General features: G+C 42.5%; 2 protein-coding genes across 2 annotated transcripts; both read right to left on the bottom strand.

Annotated features, from left to right (window-relative positions):
- Positions 1 to 51: 51 nt before the first annotated feature.
- LOC120062997 (TRAF-type zinc finger domain-containing protein 1-like) lies at positions 52 to 6,899 on the bottom strand. Its single transcript, XM_039013059.1, has 12 exons — positions 6,398 to 6,899; positions 5,987 to 6,023; positions 5,085 to 5,220; positions 4,901 to 4,954; positions 4,375 to 4,816; positions 3,035 to 3,334; positions 2,774 to 2,838; positions 1,855 to 2,109; positions 1,453 to 1,591; positions 1,093 to 1,300; positions 823 to 889; positions 52 to 731 (listed from the first exon to the last, which is right to left on the bottom strand). The coding sequence occupies exons 2-12, from the start codon at positions 6,019 to 6,021 to the stop codon at positions 693 to 695; spliced, it is 1,740 nt and encodes a 579-aa protein (XP_038868987.1). The 5' UTR covers positions 6,022 to 6,023; positions 6,398 to 6,899; the 3' UTR covers positions 52 to 692.
- A 1,013-nt stretch (positions 6,900 to 7,912) lies between these two features.
- Positions 7,913 to 24,023, bottom strand: mob1a (MOB kinase activator 1A). Its single transcript, XM_039013060.1, has 6 exons — positions 23,796 to 24,023; positions 23,085 to 23,251; positions 20,048 to 20,141; positions 9,379 to 9,512; positions 9,118 to 9,281; positions 7,913 to 8,850 (listed from the first exon to the last, which is right to left on the bottom strand). The coding sequence occupies exons 1-6, from the start codon at positions 23,807 to 23,809 to the stop codon at positions 8,773 to 8,775; spliced, it is 651 nt and encodes a 216-aa protein (XP_038868988.1). The 5' UTR covers positions 23,810 to 24,023; the 3' UTR covers positions 7,913 to 8,772.
- Positions 24,024 to 24,254: the final 231 nt, after the last annotated feature.

Below are 24,254 nucleotides of genomic sequence, written 5' to 3'. Positions count from 1 at the left end.
ACTTAGTATTGAGGACACTCTTTTACATTAACAGTCATTCACAAGCACCAAAACACTGATACTAAGGATTTATTAAAAGTATGAAGATAATATCACAAAGCATACAAAAAACAAACAGTTCAATAGGTGCAGCCCTAAATACAAATAATGCTTTGATACTGTATGTGTCATTGATTTTGTATTATTCAGTGAAGAGTACAATTTCTTTGTGGAGCTTTAAGATTTCTTACATACCTGTATACATTTTTACATAGGTTTTTCAAGAGTATATTAAGGTGGGTTTCCTAAATCCTATACAATTGATATTAAAAGTTTAAAACTTAAAAGATTACAAAAAGCTGAAAGTTATGACAAACTATTGGAATCATTCAAGTTTGACTCTTTAGACTTTAAAAAGGAAGAGCAACTGAAACATACACACAGGCAATAAAGAGACTCTGGTCGTGTTCCAGGAGGACTACATTGCATCAACCACTGGTTTGCGCCACATCTTCTGTTGCACAATCTGGCATCAGATTGTTAAACAATGTGGTTTGCTGATATGTTAAACACCTTCCCAAGTGTAGTGAGATCTGGCAGGCATCGGCAATGTAGCCAGCCAGTAACGCCACCACTGTTAGAGTGACAGACTACAGCACACACAAAAAGCATTTGGTGATTGTCTGCAGCTCTTTCCTTCGACAGTCTTGCCCTCACTCATCTTCCTGTTCTTTGTTTTGCTTCTTAGGCACCTAGAAATGAATGTTGATACAGAAAAACATTAAACTATAAACAAATAATTATGGCCACCATAGAGGCTCTAAAGAAATAAGGATTGTTTACCTTTGATGGCCCTGCATTCCTTGGTCCTTTAATCCTTGGTCCCTCATTATTTTCTCTTAGGGGAGGTCTGGCAGATGGATACAACATATTTCATTACATTTGGAAGCCTTATCACTATATTATACAAAATAAAACACTTTCAACCCTAGTTCTGTAACACAAGACGTAATCCAAATATGATGTACCCAAACAATTTTAAATGAAGTTGTGCCAAATCGAATTAAACAAATGTTAAAATTACATTATTACAGCAAGTGTCATTGTTCTTACCCCACAGCTGCTGCAGAGTTGGATTTGTGGCCTTCACTGAATACCAAGTGCCCCCCCTCTGCCTCACTCCCATGCTGGGGCCTGTTCTTCACCTGAGGATCACAGTTTGAGATCTTCCCTGGAATGGGTAGCCCACTGTGGACTCTCTGCCATTCATTTGGGCTTTGCACCTGGGGCTTCTCTCTTTCCAGCCCATCCAAGGGGACCGCTTTAGACGCAAGCATGTGCACACACAAAATTTGATGTAAAAATTTTACATAGGTGGATAGTTGGAACCCAAGCAACATCGACTTTGTTTTAAAGCAATCAGTGTTGTTCAAAATGATTGTGCATTGGTGAACATGGGGTTCAGTGTCTTACATTGGTGCTTGAGTCTCCTCTGCACCTCAGAGGAGCTCCATCCACGGCTCTCTTTGAGAGGAAGAGATGGTTTTTGAAAGGACACTTTGTTGACCTTATCCACTAAGGGAGCCGTGCGAGGTCGGAAGTCACATTTATCCTGTAAACAAAGTGTCAGGCTATACTCAATTACTAGGTAATTACTATGGAACAGCATGTTACCGCAATGAAAATACTGGAGTAATTACAATGTTAATACACAGGAATGGGAGCAAAGTGTTGTTGGATTTTTTCTACCCCTGTCAAAACAACTGTTTTCTCCCTCATTGGTAATGTGACAGGACTATTTGACCTTAATGGCATACACTATTTGAACATAATCTACATTATACAGCACCATCTCTTGCACTGTAAATAATGTACCTGGTGGTGAAAGACAACCGCCTCCTCCAGGGCTACTCCACAGAACTCACATGGAATGACCACGTCTCTCTGTAGTGGACTGGCAGGTGGACTACAGGAGAGCGGGGAGACTGAACGGGGGAAGTTGGGGAAGCTAGGGGTGTCAGGTGGGATGTGCAGAAGACCACCAGCACCCCTAGCAATCCTGTCATCATAGCATGGAGACGGAGGTCGCTTGCTGAAAGATGCAAAGGCTGAGGCAGGACTACAGCCAGTCTGAAAGCCAACAAAGACAGGTGTGAGGGGGGAAAATGTATTTCTGCTAACCAGATAGGCCGTGGCTAGCTACCCTCAGGTGATTACCACATGATACACACTATCAATCAGCCCTGAGATGGAAAATTACTAACAGTTCTAACAGTCACACATTGTGGCATTCCTCAATAACTATTTACGTTATATAATTATGTTCTTAAAGGGGATGGGGGGATACCAAGTGCAAGACACAAACTGGACAGTGACCAATAATAAATTGTTTTTGTGTTGTGTTATTTCTGTATGTCAGTTTGTTTTGGATAGATTGTTTGCCTTTGTGCTTAGTTTGTGGATCCCTCTGTGAGAATGAATGTATGTGGATTTGTGTGTGTGGGGAGGGAATGTATATTGACTTGACTGAGTTCTGTAGAAAAACAATGCAAAACAAATAGTCAAAAACAAAAATAATAATTAACTGTACTCAGGAGGGGATTCTAGGAAACTAGTCCAGAGGGAGCAAACAAGAGCAACGAAACAATGTGCACTCACAGTAAGGAAATAAGGGGCATGAGTTCATAACCAACTGCTGCAGCATGTAAAGGAAATTGATTCCCTGGTCGGCTCAGGCTCAGCCTCCATGGCGTTAGCGTGACTTGTAGGCTAAGCAGCAAAAGATCCTTCTAACCTGGTGTAAAATGAGGTCCTCTTCAGGAAACAGCTCCTCACAGAACTCACAGGGCAACATGGTGTCTACATGGGAGAAAAAGAGCAGAGAAATAATGGGTAAAGTTAGAACTATGATTTTATTCCGAACTTGTTTTTGATCATGACAGGGTTGAAGATAGTCAAAATGTAAAAGGGAGAGGAGGGCAGCATACTGTAACAATATCAATCTCACATGAAAACAAACAAGGACAATAACTGGTATTTTAGTATAGCATCTGACCTGTCTGGTCATGTTCTGGTGCTGTATTGGTGCCAGTGGTGATATGTTGGTAGTTGTTATTAGGGGGAGTGATAGGAGAGCCGCTGCTGGACATCCTTCCAAATTTGTGGTCCCATACATCTGTCCACAATGCCCCCGCTCCTCCCCCTACATCCCCTGTGTCTCCATCACTCTGCAGGCTAAGGGCCAGAAGGTAGTCCAGGCTGGCAGAGTCTTCTCCCAGTGATTGGTCTGCAGGCCATGCCAATGATGCCATGTTGTTATTGTTGTTGCCCAGCACTGCAGCTTCCTGTTCCAGTACTGGGGACAACACATGAGATGTTTTTACAATCACACAAAAAAGTTATTAAATTAAACAGTTTTCTACTTTAATATAGGCCAGGGCGTTTTATCAAACTGACCATCCTACCGATCCTCGACTTCAGCGATGTCATTTACAAAATAGCCTCCAATACTCTACTCAATAAATTGGATGCAGTCTATCACAGTGCCATCCGTTTTGTCACCAAAGCCCCATATACTACCCACCACTGCGACCTGTACGCTCTCGTTGACTGGCCTTCGCTTCATACTCGTCGCCAAACCCACTGGCTCCAGGTCATCTACAAGACCCTGCTAGGTAAAGTCCCCCCTTATCTCAGCTCGCTGGTCACCATAGCAGCACCTACCTGCAGCACGCGCTCCAGCAGGTATATCTCTCTGGTCACCCCCAAAACCAATTCTTCCTTTGGCCGCCTCTCCTTCCAGTTCTCTGCTGCCTATGACTGGAATGAACTACAAAAATCTCTGAAACTGGAAACACTTATCTCCCTCACTAGCTTTAAGCACCAGCTGTCAGAGCAGCTCACAGATTACTGCACCTGTACATAGCTCATCTATAATTTACCCCAAACAACTACCTCTCCCCCTACTGTATTTATTTATTTTGCTCCTTTGGACCCCATTATTTCTATCTCTACTTTGCACATTCTTCCACTGCAAATCTACCATTCCAGTGTTTTACTTGCTATATTGTATTTACTTCGCCACCATGGCCTTTTTTTGCGTTTACCTCCCTTATCTCACCTCATTTGCTCACATTGTATATAGACTTATTTTTCTACTGTATTATTGACTGTATGTTTGTTTTACTCCATGTGTAACTGTTGTTGTATGTGTCGAACTGCTTTGCTTTATCTTGGCCAGGTCGCAATTGTAAATGAGAACTTGTTCTCAACTTGCCTACCTGGTTAAATAAAGGTGAAATAAATAAAATAAAAATACCAGACTAAGTTGAAGTAAATGTTTTTTGGGATAATGTGAAAACTTGAACACTTTGTATGAGCCATTGGCAGACTTACAGTGGCTGAAGTCTGTATTCCTAGGGGCAATGTTCCCCCTTTCTCCCAGGCCCACTTGCCCCCGGGTGCTGTTGTGCACTCTGGCCTCCAGTGGCCGTGGCAGGGCCCTGCGGTCAGACGCACTGGCGTTGTTGTTCTTGTGGCCTTCTCCCTTCTGGGCCCTCAGCAGGTTACGGATGGAGTGAGATTCAAACCATGTTCCTGGAGACTGGGTCTCTGCTGGGCTGTGAGTTGCCCGGCTGTTGTTTCTCTCTTGAGGTGGTGTGAGGCTACCACACAAGGCTGGGTGGACAGCTTGCTCCCTCAACATTACATTGCACTTGCAGAATGGACAGGGTTCTGTGCGCGTCCCACAATAATCCTCATGCTCCTTGGACTGACTGAAAACCAGCTCCAGTTCACAGTACTGACACGGCACCATCCGCTGATTGCACTCAGATCTCTGGAAAAGAGAAGTCAGATAAATGCAATGAAATACATAATGTGACCATCACAAGGTCTCCATCCTAATACAAGTTGTACATACCTGGTGGGATTCCATGAGGCTTTTCTCAATCTTTAAACCGCACTTACATTTCACCTGAAATTAAAATAAAATGTTTGTGAAGCCTCCTGTATAACAATTGTACAGAAACTTTGGGATGATGTTCACTCAAGTTTCTAGTTCACCCACTTCCTGGCTCCTGCCCGCTCCATCGTTAGCACCATACCTGCATGTGCTCTTGTTCCTTGTGCTGCTGCAGATCTGAACGGGGCACTGGCTCTTGGCACACAACACACAGAGCAATATTCCGGCGACAGTGACTCTCATGAGTAGTGAAATTAGCCTCTGGAATGTCATGCTGACTAGAGAGTGAGAGAGACGAAAATGAGCAAGAAAGAAGAGTCAGACAGAATGTATCTATTAACATTGTGCCTACTTCTCAACTTGCCTGAATCTTCATACACTACATGACCAAAAGTATGTGGACACCTGCTCGTCAAACATCTCATTCCAAAATCATGGGCATTAATATGGTGTTGGTCCCCCTTTGCTGGTATAACAGCCTCCACTCTTCTGGGAAGGCTTTCTACTAGACGTTGGAACATCGCTACAGGGTCTTGCTTCCATTCAGCTACAACAGCATTAGTGAGGTCGGGCACTGATATTGGGCGATTAGGCCTGGCTTGCAGTCGGCGGTCCAATTCATCCCAAAGGTGTTCGATATGCTGACATTGCTTCCAGAGGAAGCTTGGAATCTGGTAGAGTGTTGCAACCGAGGGAAAATAAATGTATGCACTATGTGCTTCAGCAGTCCCGTTCTGTGAGCTTGTGTGGCCTACCACTTTGCAGCAGAGCTGTTGTTGCTCCTAGACGTTTCCACTTCACAATAACAGCATTTACAGTTGACAGGTGCAGCTCTTGTAGGGCAGAAATTTGACGAACTGACTTGTTGGAAAGGTGGCATCCTACGACGGTGCCACATTGAAAGTCATTGAGCTCTTCAGTACGGGCCATTCTACTGCCAATATTTGTCTTTGGAGATGACATGGCTGTGTCCTCGATTTTATACACAAACAGCCGAATCGACTAAGGGTGTCCACATACTTTTGTATATAAAAGCGTACTTACCAATTGGCACAGAACTGTGTGCTTTCATTTGCCATGGCTTGCAGGGACATAAAAAGGGAGAAAAAAAGAGGATACAATTGCAAAGTGACATTTGAAACTGGGGTGGCAACCAATCCACTTAAGAAATGTGACAAAGATCTCCTGTTATACCTAGTTTGTTAGATAGCGATAACTACCCACATTATTTCTAGCTAGTTCTCAGTATCTTCCCAAAATAAAGAATCGTATCGTGAACGTTAACGTTCGATAATTAGCACACAGGCTAGCTCGAAAACGTTCCCATTTTGTATTGTCATTTGGATGACAATGACCAAGCAAATATGCAACGTAGTTAGCCATCGTTTCTGTTCAATGCCGATAGCTTCGATTTAGCCACATATACCCGTATCTATGAATGAGAAAGTTACATACCTCCTGCTGCTGTGACTTGGTCCCTTGTTTGTTTACTTCGCTGGTAGCTAGGCGTTAGTTGGCTAGTAGCTAGCTAAAGATGAGCCTTTAAATCGCTGTTTTCAATAGCTAATGTGAGAATAAACTTCCTGAGCGACAAGAAAGCCCTTATGCTTACTTTATTTTAGTTTCACCCTAGCTAGCTTGCTGATTTCCAAGAACGTTAATGCAAACCATGTTAGCAAGCGTTTCCTGAAAGTAGCTACCGAGTGACGCACAAGTATCTAGTATCTGATTCGCTAATCAAAATACTGTTGACCAATGAGACCACCCAAAACGGTCAACAAACACTTCGTCAAAATGAATAGTATTTGTGAATGTTGTCTTCTGATAATAACATTTAATTGCCGAATGTTGATTTTGATAACCAATAGCCTAGGACATATTGATGGGAGTGGTTGTTAAAAGTAGTAGTAGATGTGATCTTATGCCAGGCAGAGGGAGAGTGGAAGCAGTGAATGGTCAAGATGGGTTATCAAGAAAAGGTGTAATTTAGTCTTTAAAAAAACTCTCATACCCATTTTAAATAATTTCAATACAAACAGAATCTCCACAAATTCATTTTAATGTTAATTAAGCTATTCTGCTATGAATAATGTAATTTCAGACAATATTTTTAAGGCACAGTTTTGTTCAGATAAATGCTCTGTAAATTATCCTATTTACAGCAGAGTATTGGACTCACAGTTGTAACAATCACATTGCCCACAAATTACCTTGTGTGTGTATATATATATATATATAAATAAAAAAGGTCACACTTTTTAAAATTCCTTAACCAAAGGTAAATGAATTGTTTAACAGCAATATCAAAAATATGATAAAATCTAACTCCAAATCTATGGCATGCCAAACTGTTTTCATTGGATATCTGGGAGAGAAAAAAATTCTCAAAAATTAAGTTAGTGTAAAAAAAGTAAAAAAGCTCATTGGTTGAACTCAAATTGCTAGGGGACTGGCCCACTTGGGGGAAAATGGCACAGCACCGATTCCATAAAACAGTCGCTTTTAAACTTGGGATTTCGTGGCTAATTGAGGTAAGACAGTAATTCTGCTCATAGATTATGCATGTATGAACCACACATTAACACATCCAGCCCAAAGCAGCAGGTTTAAAAAATACTTAGTAGTCACGAAAGTTTCGGAGCATGTCTAAGGTATCAAATGGAGTAGCACCTAGACCTTTATACTCAGTCCAAATCAGGAAGAGGGTAAATACTAATAACTTTTTTTATTTTTTTAAATAACATTCCATTTGTGGCAAGGAATTTGGATGGAATGGGATCAATTTAATTTGCGTCAAGGTGGCACAACCAACAGCCCTGCTGCTTTAGCACTGTGCCTGGATTGAACACATAATAACTAGGGTGAGTTAACATGTCACACACTCAGATAAGACAAAAAAAACAAAAATGACCTATCACACACTCAACCTTGTCATGTATTGGTGCAAGCACTATTGCTATTATTGCATGCTTGAGTAAAGGTATGTTTAATAAACAATAAAACAAGAATTTACTTGATAATACAATTAAGTACCAGCATAAGGACAAAGACAACCAAGGAATTTGACATAGTAAAAACATAACTGAGGCACATTTTGTGCTATGAGTGAAATGAGAATGAGTAAGATCAAAATATTCACATTATACTACATTTCATTTGTTTTCAAAATGTCATCCTCTGATACTTTGATTGCGTTCTCTTAAAATACCGTATAACACCTAAGCAGTCAAGTCGAGCACTGATTGTTTATGAACTATGGAAGATTATCTATTTCACAAGTATATCAAAAGTGACGCTGCAAATATTTATTGATCAATATCCCCTGACTTTTGCAACTTTGTTCATCTTAAGTGAAAAAAAATCTAAAATACAAAAACTGTTGCAGATACAAGATCCAAAAAACAGTATTTAAGTACATTGACTAAAAACTCACCTGAAAACATGATAGTTAAAACGTTTTTTTTTTTTTTATGCGCTTGTAAATCCTATAGGAAAGAAATGCTGGTTTCCATTTAAACTCCTAAATTATATTGGTCCACAGTACAGGTCAGTAGGTCCCAATTATAGAATTTGTTAACCAAAACTACAAAAAAAAGATATTTAATATACTACACCCTGGTACCTTACCTTAAAGACTAGAGTGAGCTTTAACAAAACAAGCTCTGAAATAATGTCAACAGACAACTAGATGGAGAGAGCAAAAAACTAGAAGAGAAAACATACAGGTAATGAATGATGGGAGAAAGAAAAGGCAAAGCGAAGAAGTTACAGAAAGCCAGAGAGAGGGGGGGGGGGGGGGGGGGGGGTAAGAGAGCGAGAGACGAAGGTGTTTATCTGTCCTTGGAGCCCAGTTTCTCAATGAGGTCCTGCAGAGGGGCCAGCTCACGACGATCAATGAGGTTGAACTCCTACACAGACACACAGTAAAATACCACACAAGCCATATGTAATAAAACATAATTTTACCTGCTATACTATATTTACACAGGATAGTAACAAGTATGCCTGTTAACCATGAATTATAATTGCACAATACATCAATTGGAATAGAATATAATTTACTACATTCATGGAAGCATGATTTATGACAAGACTCCTCTGATAGAATCATGACAATCATTTCTAAACAGCAATAAAGAGAACATTTGATATTTGGAATGTATTAGCATTGGCACCTGGACAAAGAAGATGAAGTGTTTGAAGGAGGTGTTGAGGTGAGCCTCCTCCTGCAGTTGCATCACAGAGTCAAAATGCTGGTGGTAGATGTGGGCATAGACTCTGAACAGGCGCTTCAGAATAGTCTTGGCCACAGACATAAAGTTCTTGGGAAAGGGCACTCCTAAGGGAGACAGAGCGGGAGTTCTATTATCTAAAAGCCAAAGGTCTAGGCTAAATTTATGAAGGTTTCTAATTTATACGAAGTGAATTTAACTAACCTATCTTGGAGGGGAAGAGTGTCTCATCATCCAGCTGATCCTGCACCCAGGTCATCAGGTAGTCTATATACTTGGGAGCAGAGCACTTGATGGGTTTTTTGATGTTGGTGCCATCCGCCCAGTGGTATTCATACCTTGAGAGAGGTAGAGATGGACCAATAGCGAGATGGAATGAGAATTTTAGTTTAAATAATGTGAAATTCTGGCTTTCTCTGAATGTTTTTGGCACAATTTATCATCACTGTTTGTTGGACAGTCACACATGGCTAGAAGAGGGCATCTTCCTAACAAGACCCAGTTTGGGGTATAAAAAGGTTGTCCTATTAGACACAGAGCATTTAACCAGTGCACAGATTTACTTTCTGTTCTTAGAAGAGGAGATTTACCATAGATGATTAGTACAGAGTATACTAGAGTAAGATTCAGGAGCTGGAAAAGAGCATAAGAGACTAGCGGAGGTGTTGCTAACATTTACGATAGCAAATTTCAATTTACAAAAAAAAAAACTGTCTTTTGAGCTTCTAGTCATGAAATCTATGCAGCCTACTCAATCACTTTTTTATAGCTCCTGTTTAAGGGCCTCCTGAGCCATATACAGCGTTTCTCACTGAGTTCATATCAGACCTTGTAGTCATGGCAGATAATATTCAATTTTTTTGGTGACTTTAATATTCACATGGAAAAGTCCACAGACCCACTACAAAAGGCTTTCGGAGCCATCGACTCAGTGGGTTTTGTCAAACATGTCTCCGGACCTACTCACTGCCACACTCTGGACCTAGTTTTGTCCCATGGAACAAATGTTGTGGATCTTAATGTTTTTCCTGATAATCCTGGACTATCGGACCACAATTTTATTACGTTGCAATCGCAACAAATAATCTGCTCAGACCCCAACCAAGGATCATCAAAAGTCGTGCTATAAATTCTCGGACAACCCAAAGATTCCTAGATGCCCTTCCAGACTCCCTCCACCTACCCAAGGACGTCAAAAATCAGTTAACCACCTGAGGAACTCAATTTAACCTTGCATAATACCCTAGATGCAGTCGCACCCCTAAAAACAAAAAACATTTGTCATAACAAACTAGCTCCCTGGTATACAGAAAATACCCGAGCTCTGAAGCAAGATTCCAAAAAATTGGAACGGAAATGGCACTACACCAAACTGGAAGTCTTCCGACTAGCTTGGAAAGACAGTACCGTGCAGTATCGAAGAGCCCTCACTGCTGCTCGACCATCCTATTTTCCCAACTTAATTGAGGAAAATAAGAAGCCAACATTTATTTTTGATACTGTCGCAAAGCTAACTAAAAAGCAGCATTCCCCAAGAGAGGATGGCTTTCACTTCAGCAGTGATAAATTCATGAACTTCCTTGGAAAAGATCATGATCATTAGAAAGCAAATTACAGACTCCTCTTTAAATCTGCATATTCCTCCAAAGCTCAGTTGTCCTGAGTCTGCACAACTCTGCCAGGACCTAGGATCAAGGACACACTCAAGTGTTTAAGTACTATCTCTCTTGACACAATGATGACAATAATCATGGCCTCTAAACCTTCAAGCTGCATACTGGACCCTATTCCAACTAAACTACTGAAAGAGCTGCTTCCTGTGCTTGGCCCGCCTATGTTGAACATAATAAAACGGCACTCTATCCACCGGCTGTGTACCAAACGTGGCAGTAGCAAAGCCTCTCTTGCAAAAGCCAAACCTTGACCCAGAAAATATAAAAAACTATTGGCCTATATCGAATCTCCCATTCCTCTCCAAAAAATGTTTAAAGCTGTTGCGCAGCAACTCACTGCCTTCCTGAAGACAAATATATACGAATTGCTTCAGTCTGGGTTTAGACCCCTTCATAGCACTGAGACTGCACTTGTGAAGGTGGTAAATTACCTTTTAATGGCGTCAGACCGAGGCTCTGCATCTGTCTTCGTGCTCCTAGACCTTAGTGCTGCTTTTGATACCGTCGATCACCACATTCTTTTGGAGAGATTGGAAACCCAAATTGGTCTACACGGACAAGTTATGGACTGGTTTAGATCTTATCTGTCGGAAAGATATCAGTTTGTCTCTGTAGATGGTTTGTCCTCTGACAAATCAACTGTACATTTCGGTTTTCCTCAAGGCTCCGTTTTAGGACCACTATTATTTTCACTATATATTTTACCTCTGTTTCTGAATGACATCACCAAATGTTAACTTTCACTGCTATGCGGATGACACACAGCTGTACATTTCAATGAAACACGGTGAAGCCCCAAAATTTCCCTCGCTGGAAGCCTGTGTTTCAGACATAAGGAAGTGGATGGCCGCAAACTTTCTACTTTTAAACTCGGACAAAACAGAGATGCTTGTTCTAGGTCCCAATAAACAAAGAGATCTTCTGTTGAATCTGACAATTAATCTTGATGGTTGTACAGTCGTCTCAAATAAAACTGTGAAGGACCTCGGCGTTACTCTGGACCCTGATCTCTCTTTTGACGAACATATCAAGACTGCTTCAAGGACAGCTTTTTTCCATCTACGTAACATTGCAAAAATCTGAAACTTTCTGTCCAAAAATGATGCAGAAAAATGTATCCATGCTTTTGTCACTTCTAGATTAGACTACTGCAATGGTCTACTTTCCGGCTACCCGGATAAAGCACTAAAACTCCAGTTAGTGCTAAATACGGCTGCTAGAATCTTGACTAGAACCAAAAAATGTGATCATATTACTCCAGTGCTAGCCTCTACACTGGCTTCCTGTTAAGGCAAGGGCTGATTTCAAGGTTTTACTGCTAACCTACAAAGCATTACATGGGCTTGCTCCTACCTATCTTTCCGATTTGGTCCTACCGTACATACCTACAGTGGGGCAAAAAAGTATTTAATCAGCCACCAATTGTGCAAGTTCTCCCACTTAAAAAGATGAGAGAGGCCTGTAATTTTCATCATAGGTACACTTCAACTATGACAGACAAAATGAGAAAAGAAAATCCAGAAAATCACATTGTAGGATTTGTAATGAATTTATTTGCAAATTATGGTGGAAAATAAGTATTTGGTCACCTACAAACAAGCAAGATTTCTGGCTCTCACAGACCTGTAACTTCTTTAAGAGGCTCCTTTGTCCTCCACTCGTTACCTGTATTAATGGCACCTGTTTGAACTTGTTATCAGTATAAAAGACACCTGTCCACAACCTCAAACAGTCACACTCCAAACTCCACTATGGCCAAGACCAAAGAGCTGTCAAAGGACACCAGAAACAAAATTGTAGACCTGCACCAGGCTGGGAAGACTGAATCTGCAATAGGTAAGCAGCTTGGTTTGAAGAAATCAACTGTGGGAGCAATTATTAGGAAATGGAAGACATACAAGACCACTGATAATCTCCCTCGATCTGGGGCTCCACGCAAGATCTCACCCCGTGGGGTCAAAATGATCACAAGAACGGTGAGCAAAAATCCCAGAACCACACGGGGGGACCTAGTGAATGACCTGCAGAGAGCTGGGACCAAAGTAACAAAGCCTACCATCAGTAACACACTACGCCGCCAGGGACTCAAATCCTGCAGTGCCAGACGTGTCCCCCTGCTTAAGCCAGTACATGTCCAGGCCCGTCTGAAGTTTGCTAGAGAGCATTTGGATGATCCAGAAGAAGATTGGGAGAATGTCATATGGTCAGATGAAACCAAAATAGAACTTTTTGGTAAAAACTCAACTCGTCGTGTTTGGAGGACAAAGAATGCTGAGTTGCATCCAAAGAACACCATACCTACTGTGAAGCATGGGGGTGGAAACATCATGCTTTGGGGCTGTTTTTCTGCAAAGGGACCAGGACGACTGATCCGTGTAAAGGAAAGAATGAATGGGGCCATGTATCGTGAGATTTTGAGTGAAAACCTCCTTCCATCAGCAAGGGCATTGAAGATGAAACGTGGCTGGGTCTTTCAGCATGACAATGATCCCAAACACACCGCCCGGGCAACGAAGGAGTGGCTTCGTAAGAAGCATTTCAAGGTCCTGGAGTGGCCTAGCCAGTCTCCAGATCTCAACCCCATAGAAAATCTTTGGAGGGAGTTGAAAGTCCGTGTTGCCCAGCAACAGCCCCAAAACATCACTGCTCTAGAGGAGATCTGCATGGAGGAATGGGCCAAAATACCAGCAACAGTGTGTGAAAACCTTGTGAAGACTTACAGAAAACGTTTGACCTCTGTCATTGCCAACAAAGGGTATATAACAAAGTATTGAGATAAACTTTTGTTATTGACCAAATACATATTGACATCAGCTGATGTAAGGGCTTTATAAATGCATTTGATTGACTAAATTTGATTGACTAGCGGTCTAACACTACAGTGACCTTGAGACCGAAAATAGAACAAGAAGGAACTCTGAGGAAGTGCCAAAACTACACAGAAAAAAATATAAAATGCAACATTTAAAGTGTTTCACGAGCTGAAATAAAATAACCTAGAAAAACGTTTATACGCACAAAAAGCTTATTTATCTCAAATGTTGTGTACATTTTTTTTTTTTTTATTTTTTTTTACATCACTGTTAGTGAGCATTTCTCATTTTCCAAGATAATCCATCCACCTGACAATTGTGGCATATCAAGAAGCTGATTAAACAGCATGATCATTACACAGGTGCATCTTGTGCTGGGGACAATTAAAGGCCACACAAATTTGGTTGTCAGACATCACAATGCCACAGATGTCTCAAGTTGAGAGAGCATGCAACTGGCATGATGACTGCAGGAATGCCCACCAGAGCTGTTAACAGAGAATTGAATGCACAGAGATTCCATGACGAGATCCTGAGATCCGCCGCCATCTCATGTTTCAGCATGACAATGCATGGCCACATGTTGCAAAAATCTATCTGTACACAATTCCTGAAAACTGAAAATAACCCAGTTCTTACACAGCCTGCATACTCAGACATGTCACCCATTGAGCATGTTTGGGATGCTCTGGATCGACGTGTACGACAGCGTGTTCCAGGTTCAGGGAATATCCAGTAACTTCGCACAGCCATTGAAGAGGAGTGGGACATCATTCCACAGGCACCAACCAATGGCCTGATCAACTCTATGCGAAGGAGAAGCTGCATAAGGCAAATGGTGGTTGTATAAGGAAAATGGCAGTCACACCAGATACTGACTGGTTTTCTGATCCACACCCCTACCCTTTTTTCTTTAAAAAAAAATATGTGACCAAGATGCACATCTGTATTCCCAGTGAGGTGAAATCCATAGACTAGGGCCTAAAGAATTTATTTCAATTGACTGATTTCCTTATATGAAGTGTAACGCAGTAAAATATTTGAAAGTGTTGCGTTTGTCATTTTTTAGCTTTTAAGAATCAATTGACAAAGTGTCTCAGAGAAAGACTGATGAACTAGGCTTCATCTTCCCCTTTAAATCATAATGAATAAGATTATATAATCAGGTCAGCACTCCCGTGAGACGATTTGTGAATATGGGCACAGAAAACTCCAGAAATTATTTGTTATGTACTGCATTAACACTAAAAACATGAAGTGAAACTAACGCAAGGAACAAAAGTTTAAAACTAGGTATCAAAATGTAACATTTGTGTGTGTGTGGGGGAAGTCAGGCCTGGGCTGACATTTTTACATTTACATTTTAGTCATTTAGCAGACGCTCTTATCCAGAGCGACTTACAGTAGAGTGCATACATTTTATTACATTTTTACATACTGAGACAAGGATATCCCTACCGGCCAAACCCTCCCTAACCCGGACGACGCTATGCCAATTGTGCGTCGCCCCACGGACCTCCCGGTTGCGGCCGGCTGCGACAGAGCCTGGGCGCGAACCCAGACACTCTGGTGGCGCAGCCCTAGACCACTGCGCCACCCGGGAGGCCAAATGGATGTCAGCGATGGGATAGCAGTGGCATGTAGCAGTGGCTGACCATAGCAGTGGCATGTAAATAACTAACATATTCAAGTTTAAGTGGAACTGACAGCGTTTTAGCAACATGAAATCGTATTATGATAATATACACCCCCAGGAAGAATATTACAGCTTTTACATTGACAAGCAAGCACTTAAATATGGTCATTTTCACACATTCATAGAATGTTTGGGAATGACGTTGAGTAAGGCATTTGTGAAAATTCTATAGCAATATAGTGGGAAAGCGGCTATGCGTTTGGACAATTAATAAACACTGCAGCAAATAAAACATGTCTTGTCCAGGACAGGAGTATACACAGACCGGTGCGCCATAGCCAATCAGATACAATAGGGCTATATGCAAATAAACCATTTACCACACGGGCCTGCCATCATTCACTTTTAACTGGATCGTTTGTTTACAGGCAGTAGCAACAGTGCGACTTTAGTTTTGAGTTTTTTTTAAATGTCCAAAAAGCCAAACTACACCTGAATGGATTTCTGCAAATATATCTTACATTTGGAAACTTTACAGTCCTATTGATCAAACCACCATGAAAAGGTAGGCTCCCTCTCCCTCAGTTGCCTATACATCAACAATATCAACTAATGTTAGCAAGACCGATATGATCTAAAATCTAAACGAGGAAACAGTAGATAAACCCTCACTTTTTCAGCTTGTAGTTGGCGGTCAAAATTGCACTGATAAACGATGGGGAATAGTAGCCTGCTCGCCCGCCAATGCATGCTTGTCCCAAGCCACGTTTTGACGACTGAATGGGAACTTGCCTGTCCGCCCATTTGACGATGCTAAATACATTTGATTGACAACTAAGAGCTATGCTAAACTGTGGATGACAGTCGTTCAAGTTCAGCCTAGCTAGCAAGCAAAGTGATTCACATTTCTTGCTCGCTAACCAAATGACACCATGTCTTGCCTAGCCACAGAAAAACAATATGGGGGACAAAGTTGGCCACTCACCCAATGTCATCATCCTAACCAGCAGCTACACTACATTAACAAAAGTATGTGGACACCTGCTTGTCGAACATCATATTCCAAAATCATGGTCATTAATATGGAGTTGGTCCCCCCTTTGCAGCTATAATAGCCTACACTCTAGTGGGACAGCTTTCCACTAGATGTTAGAACATTGCTGGGGTGACTTGCTTCCATTCAGCAATGAGCATTAGTGAGGTCAGGCACTGATTGACGATGTCGTACCCACAGCAACGATTAAACGATTAAAACATTCCCAAACCAGAAACCGTGGATTGATGGCAGCATTCGCGTGAAACTGAAAGCGCGAACCATTGCTTTTAACCAGAGCAAGGTGACCGGAAACATGACCGAATACAAACAGTGTAGCTATTCTCTCCGCAAGGCAATCAAACTAGCTAAGTCCCAGTACAGAGACAAAATAGAGTCGCAATTCAACAGCTCAGACACAAGAGGTATGTGGCAGGGTCTACAGTCAATCACAGATTACAAAAAGAAAACCAGCCCCGTCGCGGACCAGGATGTCTTGCTCCCAGACAGGCTTAATAACTTTTTTGCTCGCTTTGAGGACAATACAGTGCCACTGACACGGCCCGCTACCAAAACCTGCGGGCTCTCCTTCACTGCAGCCGAGGTGAGTAAAACATTTAAACGTGTTAACCCTCGCAAGGCTGCAGGCCCAGACGGCATTCCCAGCCGCGTCCTCAGAGCATGCGCAGACCAGCTGGCTGGTGTGTTTAAGGACATATTCAATCAATCCTTATCCCAGTCTGCTGTTCCCACATGCTTCAAGAGGGCCACCATTGTTCCTGTTCCCAAGAAAGCTAAGGTAACTGAGCTAAACGACTACCGCCCCGTAGCACTCACTTCCGTCATCATGAAGTGCTTTGAGAGACTAGTCAAGGACCATATCACCTCCACCCTACCGGACACCCTAGACCCACTCCAATTTGCTTACCGACCCAATAGGTCCACAGACGACGCAATCGCAACCACACTGCACACTGCCCTAACCCATCTGGACAAGAGGAATACCTATGTGAGAATGCTGTTCATCGACTACAGCTCAGCATTTAACACCATAGTACCCTCCAAACTCGTCATCAAGCTCGAGACCCTGGGTCTCGACCCCGCCCTGTGCAACTAGGTCCTGGACTTCCTGACGGGCCGCCCCCAGGTGGTGAGGGTAGGTAACAACATCTCCACCCGCTGATCCTCAACACTGGGGCCCCACAAGGGTGCGTTCTGAGCCCTCTCCTGTACTCCCTGTTCACCCACGACTGCGTGGCCATGCATGCCTCCAACTGAATCATCAAGTTTGCGGATGACACTACAGTGGTAGGCTTGATTACCAACAACGACGAGACGGCCTACAGGGAGGAGGTGAGGGCCCTCGGAGTGTGGTGTCAGGAAAATAACCTCACACTCAACGTCAACAAAACAAAGGAGATGATTGTGGACTTCAGGAAACAGCAGAGGGAGCACCCCCCTATCCACATCGACAGGACAGTAGTGGAGAAGGTGGAAAGTTTTAAGTTCCTCGGTGTACACATCACGGACAAACTGAATTGGTCCACCCACACAGCGTTGTGAAGAAGGCGCAGCAGCGCCTCTTCAACCTCAGGAGGCTGAAGAAATTCGGCTTGTCACCAAAAGCACTCACAAACTTCTATAGATGCACAATCGAGAGCATCCTGTCGGGCTGTATCACCGCCTGGTACGGCAACTGCTCCGCCCACAACCGTAAGGCTCTCCAGAGGGTAGTGAGGTCTGCACAACGCATCACCGGGGGCAAACTACCTGCCCTCCAGGACACCTACACCACCCGATGTCACAGGAAGGCCATAAAGATCATCAAGGACAACAACCACCCAAGCCACTGCCTGTTCACCCAGCTATCATCCAGAAGGCGAGGTCAGTACAGGTGCATCAAAGCAGGGACCGAGAGACTGAAAAACAGCTTCTATCTCAAGGCCATCAGACTGTTAAACAGCCACCACTAACATTTAGCGGCCGCTGCCAACATACTGACTCAACTCCAGCCACATTAATAATGGGAATTGATGGAAATTATGTAAAAATGTATTACTAGCCACTTTAAACAATGCCACTTAATATAATGTTTACATACCCTACATTACTCATCTCATATGTATAGACTGTACACTATACCATCTACTGCATCTTGCCTATGCCGTTCTGTACCATCACTCATTCATATATCTTTATGTACATATTCTTTATCCCTTTACACTTGTGTGTATAAGGTAGTAGTTGTGGAATTGTTAGGTTAGATTACTTGTTGGTTATTACTGCATTGTCGGAACTAGAAGCACAAGCATTTCGCTACACTCGCATTAACATCTGCTAACCATGTGTATGTGACAAATAAAATTTGATTTGATGTTGGGCGATTAGGCTTGGCTTGCAGTCTGCGTTTCAATTCATCCCAAAGGTGTTCGATGGGGTTGAGGTCAGGGCTCTGTGCAGGCCAGACAAATTCTTCCACACCGATCGACAAACCATTTGTATGGATCTCCCTTTGTGCACTGGTGCATTGCTGAAATAGTAAAGGCCTTCCCCAAACTGTTGCCACAAAGTTGGAAGCACAGAATCATGTAAAATGTCATTGTATACTGTAGCGTTAAGATTCCCCTTCACTGTAACTAAAGGGCCTAGCACGAACCATGAAAAACAGCCCCAGACTATTATTCCTCCTCCACCAAACTTTACAGTTGGCACTATGCATTGTGGAAGGTAGCGTTATCCTGGCATCCACCAAACCCAGATTTGTCCGTCTTTCACTGGCAGATGGTGAAGCGTGACTCATCACTACACAGAACGCTTTTCCCCTGCTCCAGAGACCAATGGTGGCAAGCTTTACACCACTCCAGCCGACGCATGCTGATCTTAGGCTTGCCACGTTGAAAGTCACTGAGCGCTTCAGTAAAGCCAATCGACTGCCAATGTTTGTCTATGGAGATTGCATGGCTGTGTCCTCAATTTTATACACCTGTCAGCAAAGGGTGTGGGTGACATAGCCGAATCCACTAATTTGAAAGGGTGGCCACAGTTAGCTACACGATATGTACAAAAGTATCTAACGTTAGGCTAAATACATAGCTACCTAAATAGATAAGCTAGCCTATTAGCCACGTTATGACTGACTTGTGATCATTTCCCTTGGTAGTTTGATCGTGTTGGCATTCCCAGCCTTAGTTACATTCGTCCGCTTTTGTCCAAAATAGAGTCATTGAAACTGAAACAGGGCATCCCGAATGGCTGGAGGAAGCAAACAATGTACCAGGTCAGCTGTGATTTACAACCTGGTAGCAATATTTGTTGGACTACAAACATGCATTGGTTTATTAAATGAATCCATGCATTGAACTGCATCCATCTATTCTGCCAACAATGCCTTACTCTGTCATTTTGAGTCATATAACTTAATTTTTAAAACCTCTTATAAAGTTGGTTTTGTTGCATGAACTGGGAATTTTATATTTTGACTGATATGATTGTCTGTTTCATATCTGCAAAGTAGTTTAATTTTGTTTAAGTGGAACAGCATTATCACTCTTCAGGTCATTTCAGAGAATACTACAAATTAAAAATAGGGAACATGCATGGAATGTGTCTATCTGATGAAGGTTCTTAAGCCAAAAGTTGGTCAAATTCATCCACAGCAAAAAGGTGTGTGTGGAATTCCCATTTCCATTTGAATAGTCTGTCTCCCTGCCCATCTTACCTGGGCCCTGCAGACATCACAGAGCAGCTGGTCTCAGTGCAGAACTCAGTAATGGTGCCGTAGAGCATGTTGATCTGATTGAAGAAGTCCACAGCTGAAACAGAGAACAGACCCTTATTCTAATATTGATTAAATAGTCCCCCCCCCCTCAATACCCCATAATGACAAAGTAAAAACAGGTTTAGAAATGTTTGCAAATGTATTCAAAACAAACTGAAATATCACATTTACATAAGTATTCCGACCTTTTACTCTGTTGAAGCACCTTTGGCAGCGATTACAGCCTCGAGTCTTCCTTGGTATGACGCTACAAGTTTGACATGTTTCTCCCATTCTTCTCTGCTGATCCTCTCAAGCTCTGTAAGGTTGGATGGGGAGCATTGCTGCACAGCTATTTTCAGGTCTCTTCAGGGCTGTTCGATCGGGTTCAAGTCCAGGCTCTGGCTGGGCCACTCAAGGATATTCAGAGACTTGTCCCAAAGCCACTCCTGCGTTGTCTTGGCTGTGTGCTTAGGGTCGTTGTCCTGTTGGAAGGTCACCCCAGACTGAGGTTCTGAGCGCTCTGGAGCAGGTTTTCATCAAGGATCTCTGTACTTTGCTCCGTTAATCTCTTCCTCGATCCTGACTAGTCTCCCAGTCCCTGCCACTGAAAAACATCCCCACAGCATGATGCTGCCACCACCATGCTTCACCGTAGGGATGGTGCCAGGTTTCCTCCAGACCTGACGCTTGGCATTCAGGCCAAAGAGTTCAATCTTGGTTTCATCAGACCAGAGAATTATTTTTTCATGGTCTAAGAGTCTTTAAGTGCATTTTGGCAAACTCCAAGCGGGCTGTCATGTGCCATTTACTGAGGAGTGGCTTCTGTCTGGCCACTCTACCATAAAGGCCTGATTGGTGGAGTGTTGCAGAGATGGTTGTCCTTCTGGAATGTTCTCCCATCTCCACAGAGGAACTCTGGAGCTCTGTCTGAATGACCATCGGGTTCTTGGTCACCTCCCTGACCAAGGCCCTTCTCCCCCGATTGTGGAGTTTGGCCGGGCGGTTAGCTCTAGGAAGAGTCTTGGTGGTTCCAAACTTCTTCCTTTTAAGAATGATGGAGGTCACTGTGTTCTTGGTGACCTTCAATGCTGAAGAACTGTTTTGGTACCCTTCCCCAGATCTGTGCCTCGACACAATCCTGTCTCAGAGCTCTACGGAAAATTCCTTCGACCTCATGGCTTGGTTTTTGCTCTGACATGCACTGTCAACTGTGGGACCTTATGTAGACAGAAGTGTGCCTTTCCAAATCATGTCCAATCAATTGAAATTTACCACAGGTGGACAGTTACGGAAACATCTCAAGGATGACCAGTGGAAACAGGATGCGCCTGAGCTCAATTTCTAGTCTTACATTAAAGCGTATGAATACTTTTTTATTAAAAGAATTATACATTTTCAAACATTTCTAAACCTGTTTTCACTTTATCATTATGTGGTATTGTGTATGTAGATTTATGAAGGGGAGAGAAAAAACAATTTCAACATAACAAAATGTGGAAAAAGTGAACTGCATACTTTTCCGAATGCGTGCGCACACACCCACCCACACTTGTGGTCAAATATATTGGCACCCTTGTACTTTTTTCAAGTAAGTCACTATTTTCCCTAAAAATATTCTCCTGCTGGAAGACCCATGACCTAAGGAGACCCAGCTTTCCGACACTGGGTCAAACATTGCGCTCCAAAATTCCTTGGTATTCTCCTGATTTCACGATGCCATGCACACATTCAAGGCACCCAGTGCCAGAGGCAGCAAAGCAACTCGAAAACATCCCTGAACCTCCATGTTTGACTGTAGAGAAGGTGTTTTTTTCTACAAAGGCTTCATTTTGTTTTCTGTAAAACATACATATGGTGTTCTTTAACAAAATACTCTAATCTGTCCACAGGACATACTCCCAGAAGGATTTTGGCATTTCCAGGTGTGTTTTGGCAAATTGCAGTCGGGCTTTCTTATGTCTCTTTCTCCCCACTGCTGAGAGAGAGACATAAGAAAGCCTGACGGCAATTTGCCAACACACCTGGAAATGCCAAAATCCTTCTGGGAGAATGTCCTGTGGACAGATGGATCTCCTACCATATAATCCCCTTTCATTGAGTTGGCAACGGATGGTGCGAGATGAAACTGTGATACCTTGTTTCTGATAGTCAGCTTGAATCTGTGTGGCAGTTGATCGAGGTACTTTCTCCACCATTCTAACAATCCTTCGCTACAATCATCCATCAAGTTCTCTTGCGGCCAAATCCATAGAGGTTGGCTACTGTGGCATGGGCCTTAAACATCTTGATGACATTGCGTACAGTGGAAATAAAAAACATCAAGGTCTGTGAAGATGGACTTGTAGCCTCGAGATTGTCCATGCTTGGCTACAATCTTGCGTATGACTGACCTCAGATAATTATCTGGTTTCTTTCATTTCTCCATGTTCATTGAGGTACACACATCAACAAGAGGAGAATGAGTCCTTTTCTCTATTCAAACTCATTGAATGAGGGATTTTTATATTGCAGGCACCTGCAACTCACCAGAGGTGAGTTCAATTCCAAAGTAAAGGTGAATCACCTGCTTGAAATCGAATTATTTCTGACTACTTCTGCCAATATTGTCCGGGACATTTTAGGATTTCTTTGTGGAATAAGGTAAGATTTAGTAAATTATTCAGATTTTGGGGGTTTTGTTCAACTGCAAACCAAAGACATATGTGGATACCAAAATATTTTTTCATTTAACCAGTTTTCTGGAAGAAATTGTGCATCATTTGAGTCATTTAGCAGACGCGCTTATCCAGAGCGACTTATAGGAGCGATTAGGGTTAAGTGCCTTGCTCAAGGGCACCAACAGATTCAAACCAGCGACCTTTCGGTTACTGAAACAACGCTCTTAACCACTAGGCTACTAGACTGTGCAGTCACCTGTGAAACCTAAAGGCTGTCATTAAGAACAGGTGTCAATTCAATCTTCTGTGCTCCCCTCCTTCAATCACCCTTTACTCACTGTTAACAGCAATCCACTCATTGAGATCTTCCCCCTCTGGCAGCATGACAGCCTGCCTCAGGTTCCCACTCCCCAGCGTTGCCTCTGCATGCTTCAACAACTCGTATTGGTGGGAGCCCTCTGGGATGTTCTTCTTCGGCTTGAAGGTCTTAGACGAGCGACTGCCACTGGATCAATGGAGGAGAGGGAGCTCGAGTCAAACTGATGTTCCACGTTTGAGCTATTAGTGATGAGTAGATGTGTTCACTGCTCAGATATGAAGTCATACTAGTCTGAGAGTCTTCCTGTTAAACACTGTCCTCTAATCAGCAGACAGCAACAAAACAGGAAGGAACCCATGCTATATATATAATTGTTTGTTAGTTAACTTGTTCACTAACGTTAGTTGTCGACATGCTAAAAATGCGTCAATGAGCAGTTCCCATGATGAGTGACACCTAACTTAAGCTAGCTATAACGTGACATGATCGTGTTATTTAGCTAACTAACGTTAGCTCATCTAGCTAGCTGGGTAACGTTAGTCACATTTAGCTAACTATATTAAACGTAAGACAAAAGTTACAGCGACAGCTATGACAATCTGTGGTTACATCATGACTAATGAGTATATCTGTCTGCATCTAAAGTTATGCAAAAACATAACTAGCTAGCCAGTTAGGTAACGTTAGCTAACTACGAGTAAAAACGTGACATATAACTAGCTTTACTTACAATAGGAAGCTCATCGTTAACTTAGTTTCGGTCGAAAAACGAAGACAAATGCAGACCAAAGAATATCGAAGCTCAAAAGAAAACTGTCGTGTCGAACGTTTCACTGGTTGTTTGGTGAATATACAGCCTTTCTAGCTTCCCTGGTGAAAAGTCTCCGAACTTTCTAACCCTTCTCACACTTGTCAGTGTGTAGTCGTACCCTGAAGAAATACTATTTTGACGTAGATAGTTAGCGCAACATTTTGCTGACATGTACGTTTGTCGCCCTCATATGGACTCTCATGGAAATTATTTCAGTAATTGTTGTAATATGGATGGTTAAGCAGTATTTATACGGTCCTTACAATGCTGGTTTCTTGGGACGTTCAAACTCTGAGGTTACACAATTTAAGTTGAAATTGCTTAGGTTTTTATGTGGGGACGTCACAAGGATTTCGGATAGCACTAGCAGTATTGATA

Source organism: Salvelinus namaycush, chromosome 18, assembly GCF_016432855.1.
Source record: "Salvelinus namaycush isolate Seneca chromosome 18, SaNama_1.0, whole genome shotgun sequence".
Taxonomy (NCBI): Eukaryota; Metazoa; Chordata; class Actinopteri; order Salmoniformes; family Salmonidae; genus Salvelinus; species Salvelinus namaycush.
Note: the sequence above shows the minus strand (reverse complement) of the source record. Positions and strands in the feature narration are given on the sequence as shown.

Bases quoted from the DNA above. Each gene is read 5' to 3' on its own strand.
- LOC120062997 (XM_039013059.1), bottom strand. From the start codon at position 6,021: ATGGCAAATGAAAGCACACAGTTCTGTGCCAATTG. The intron at 3,335-4,374 runs GTAAGTCTGCCA...TGTTGTCCCCAG, and splicing joins GAATACAGACTTCAGCCACT to TACTGGAACAGGAAGCTGCA. The intron at 2,839-3,034 runs GTCAGATGCTAT...TCTCCCATGTAG, and splicing joins ACCAGAACATGACCAGACAG to ACACCATGTTGCCCTGTGAG.
- mob1a (XM_039013060.1), bottom strand. The intron at 9,513-20,047 runs GTAAGATGGGCA...ACCTCTCTCAAG, and splicing joins GTGATGTCTGCAGGGCCCAG to GTATGAATACCACTGGGCGG. The intron at 9,282-9,378 runs GTTAGTTAAATT...TGTCTCCCTTAG, and splicing joins ACTCTTCCCCTCCAAGATAG to GAGTGCCCTTTCCCAAGAAC.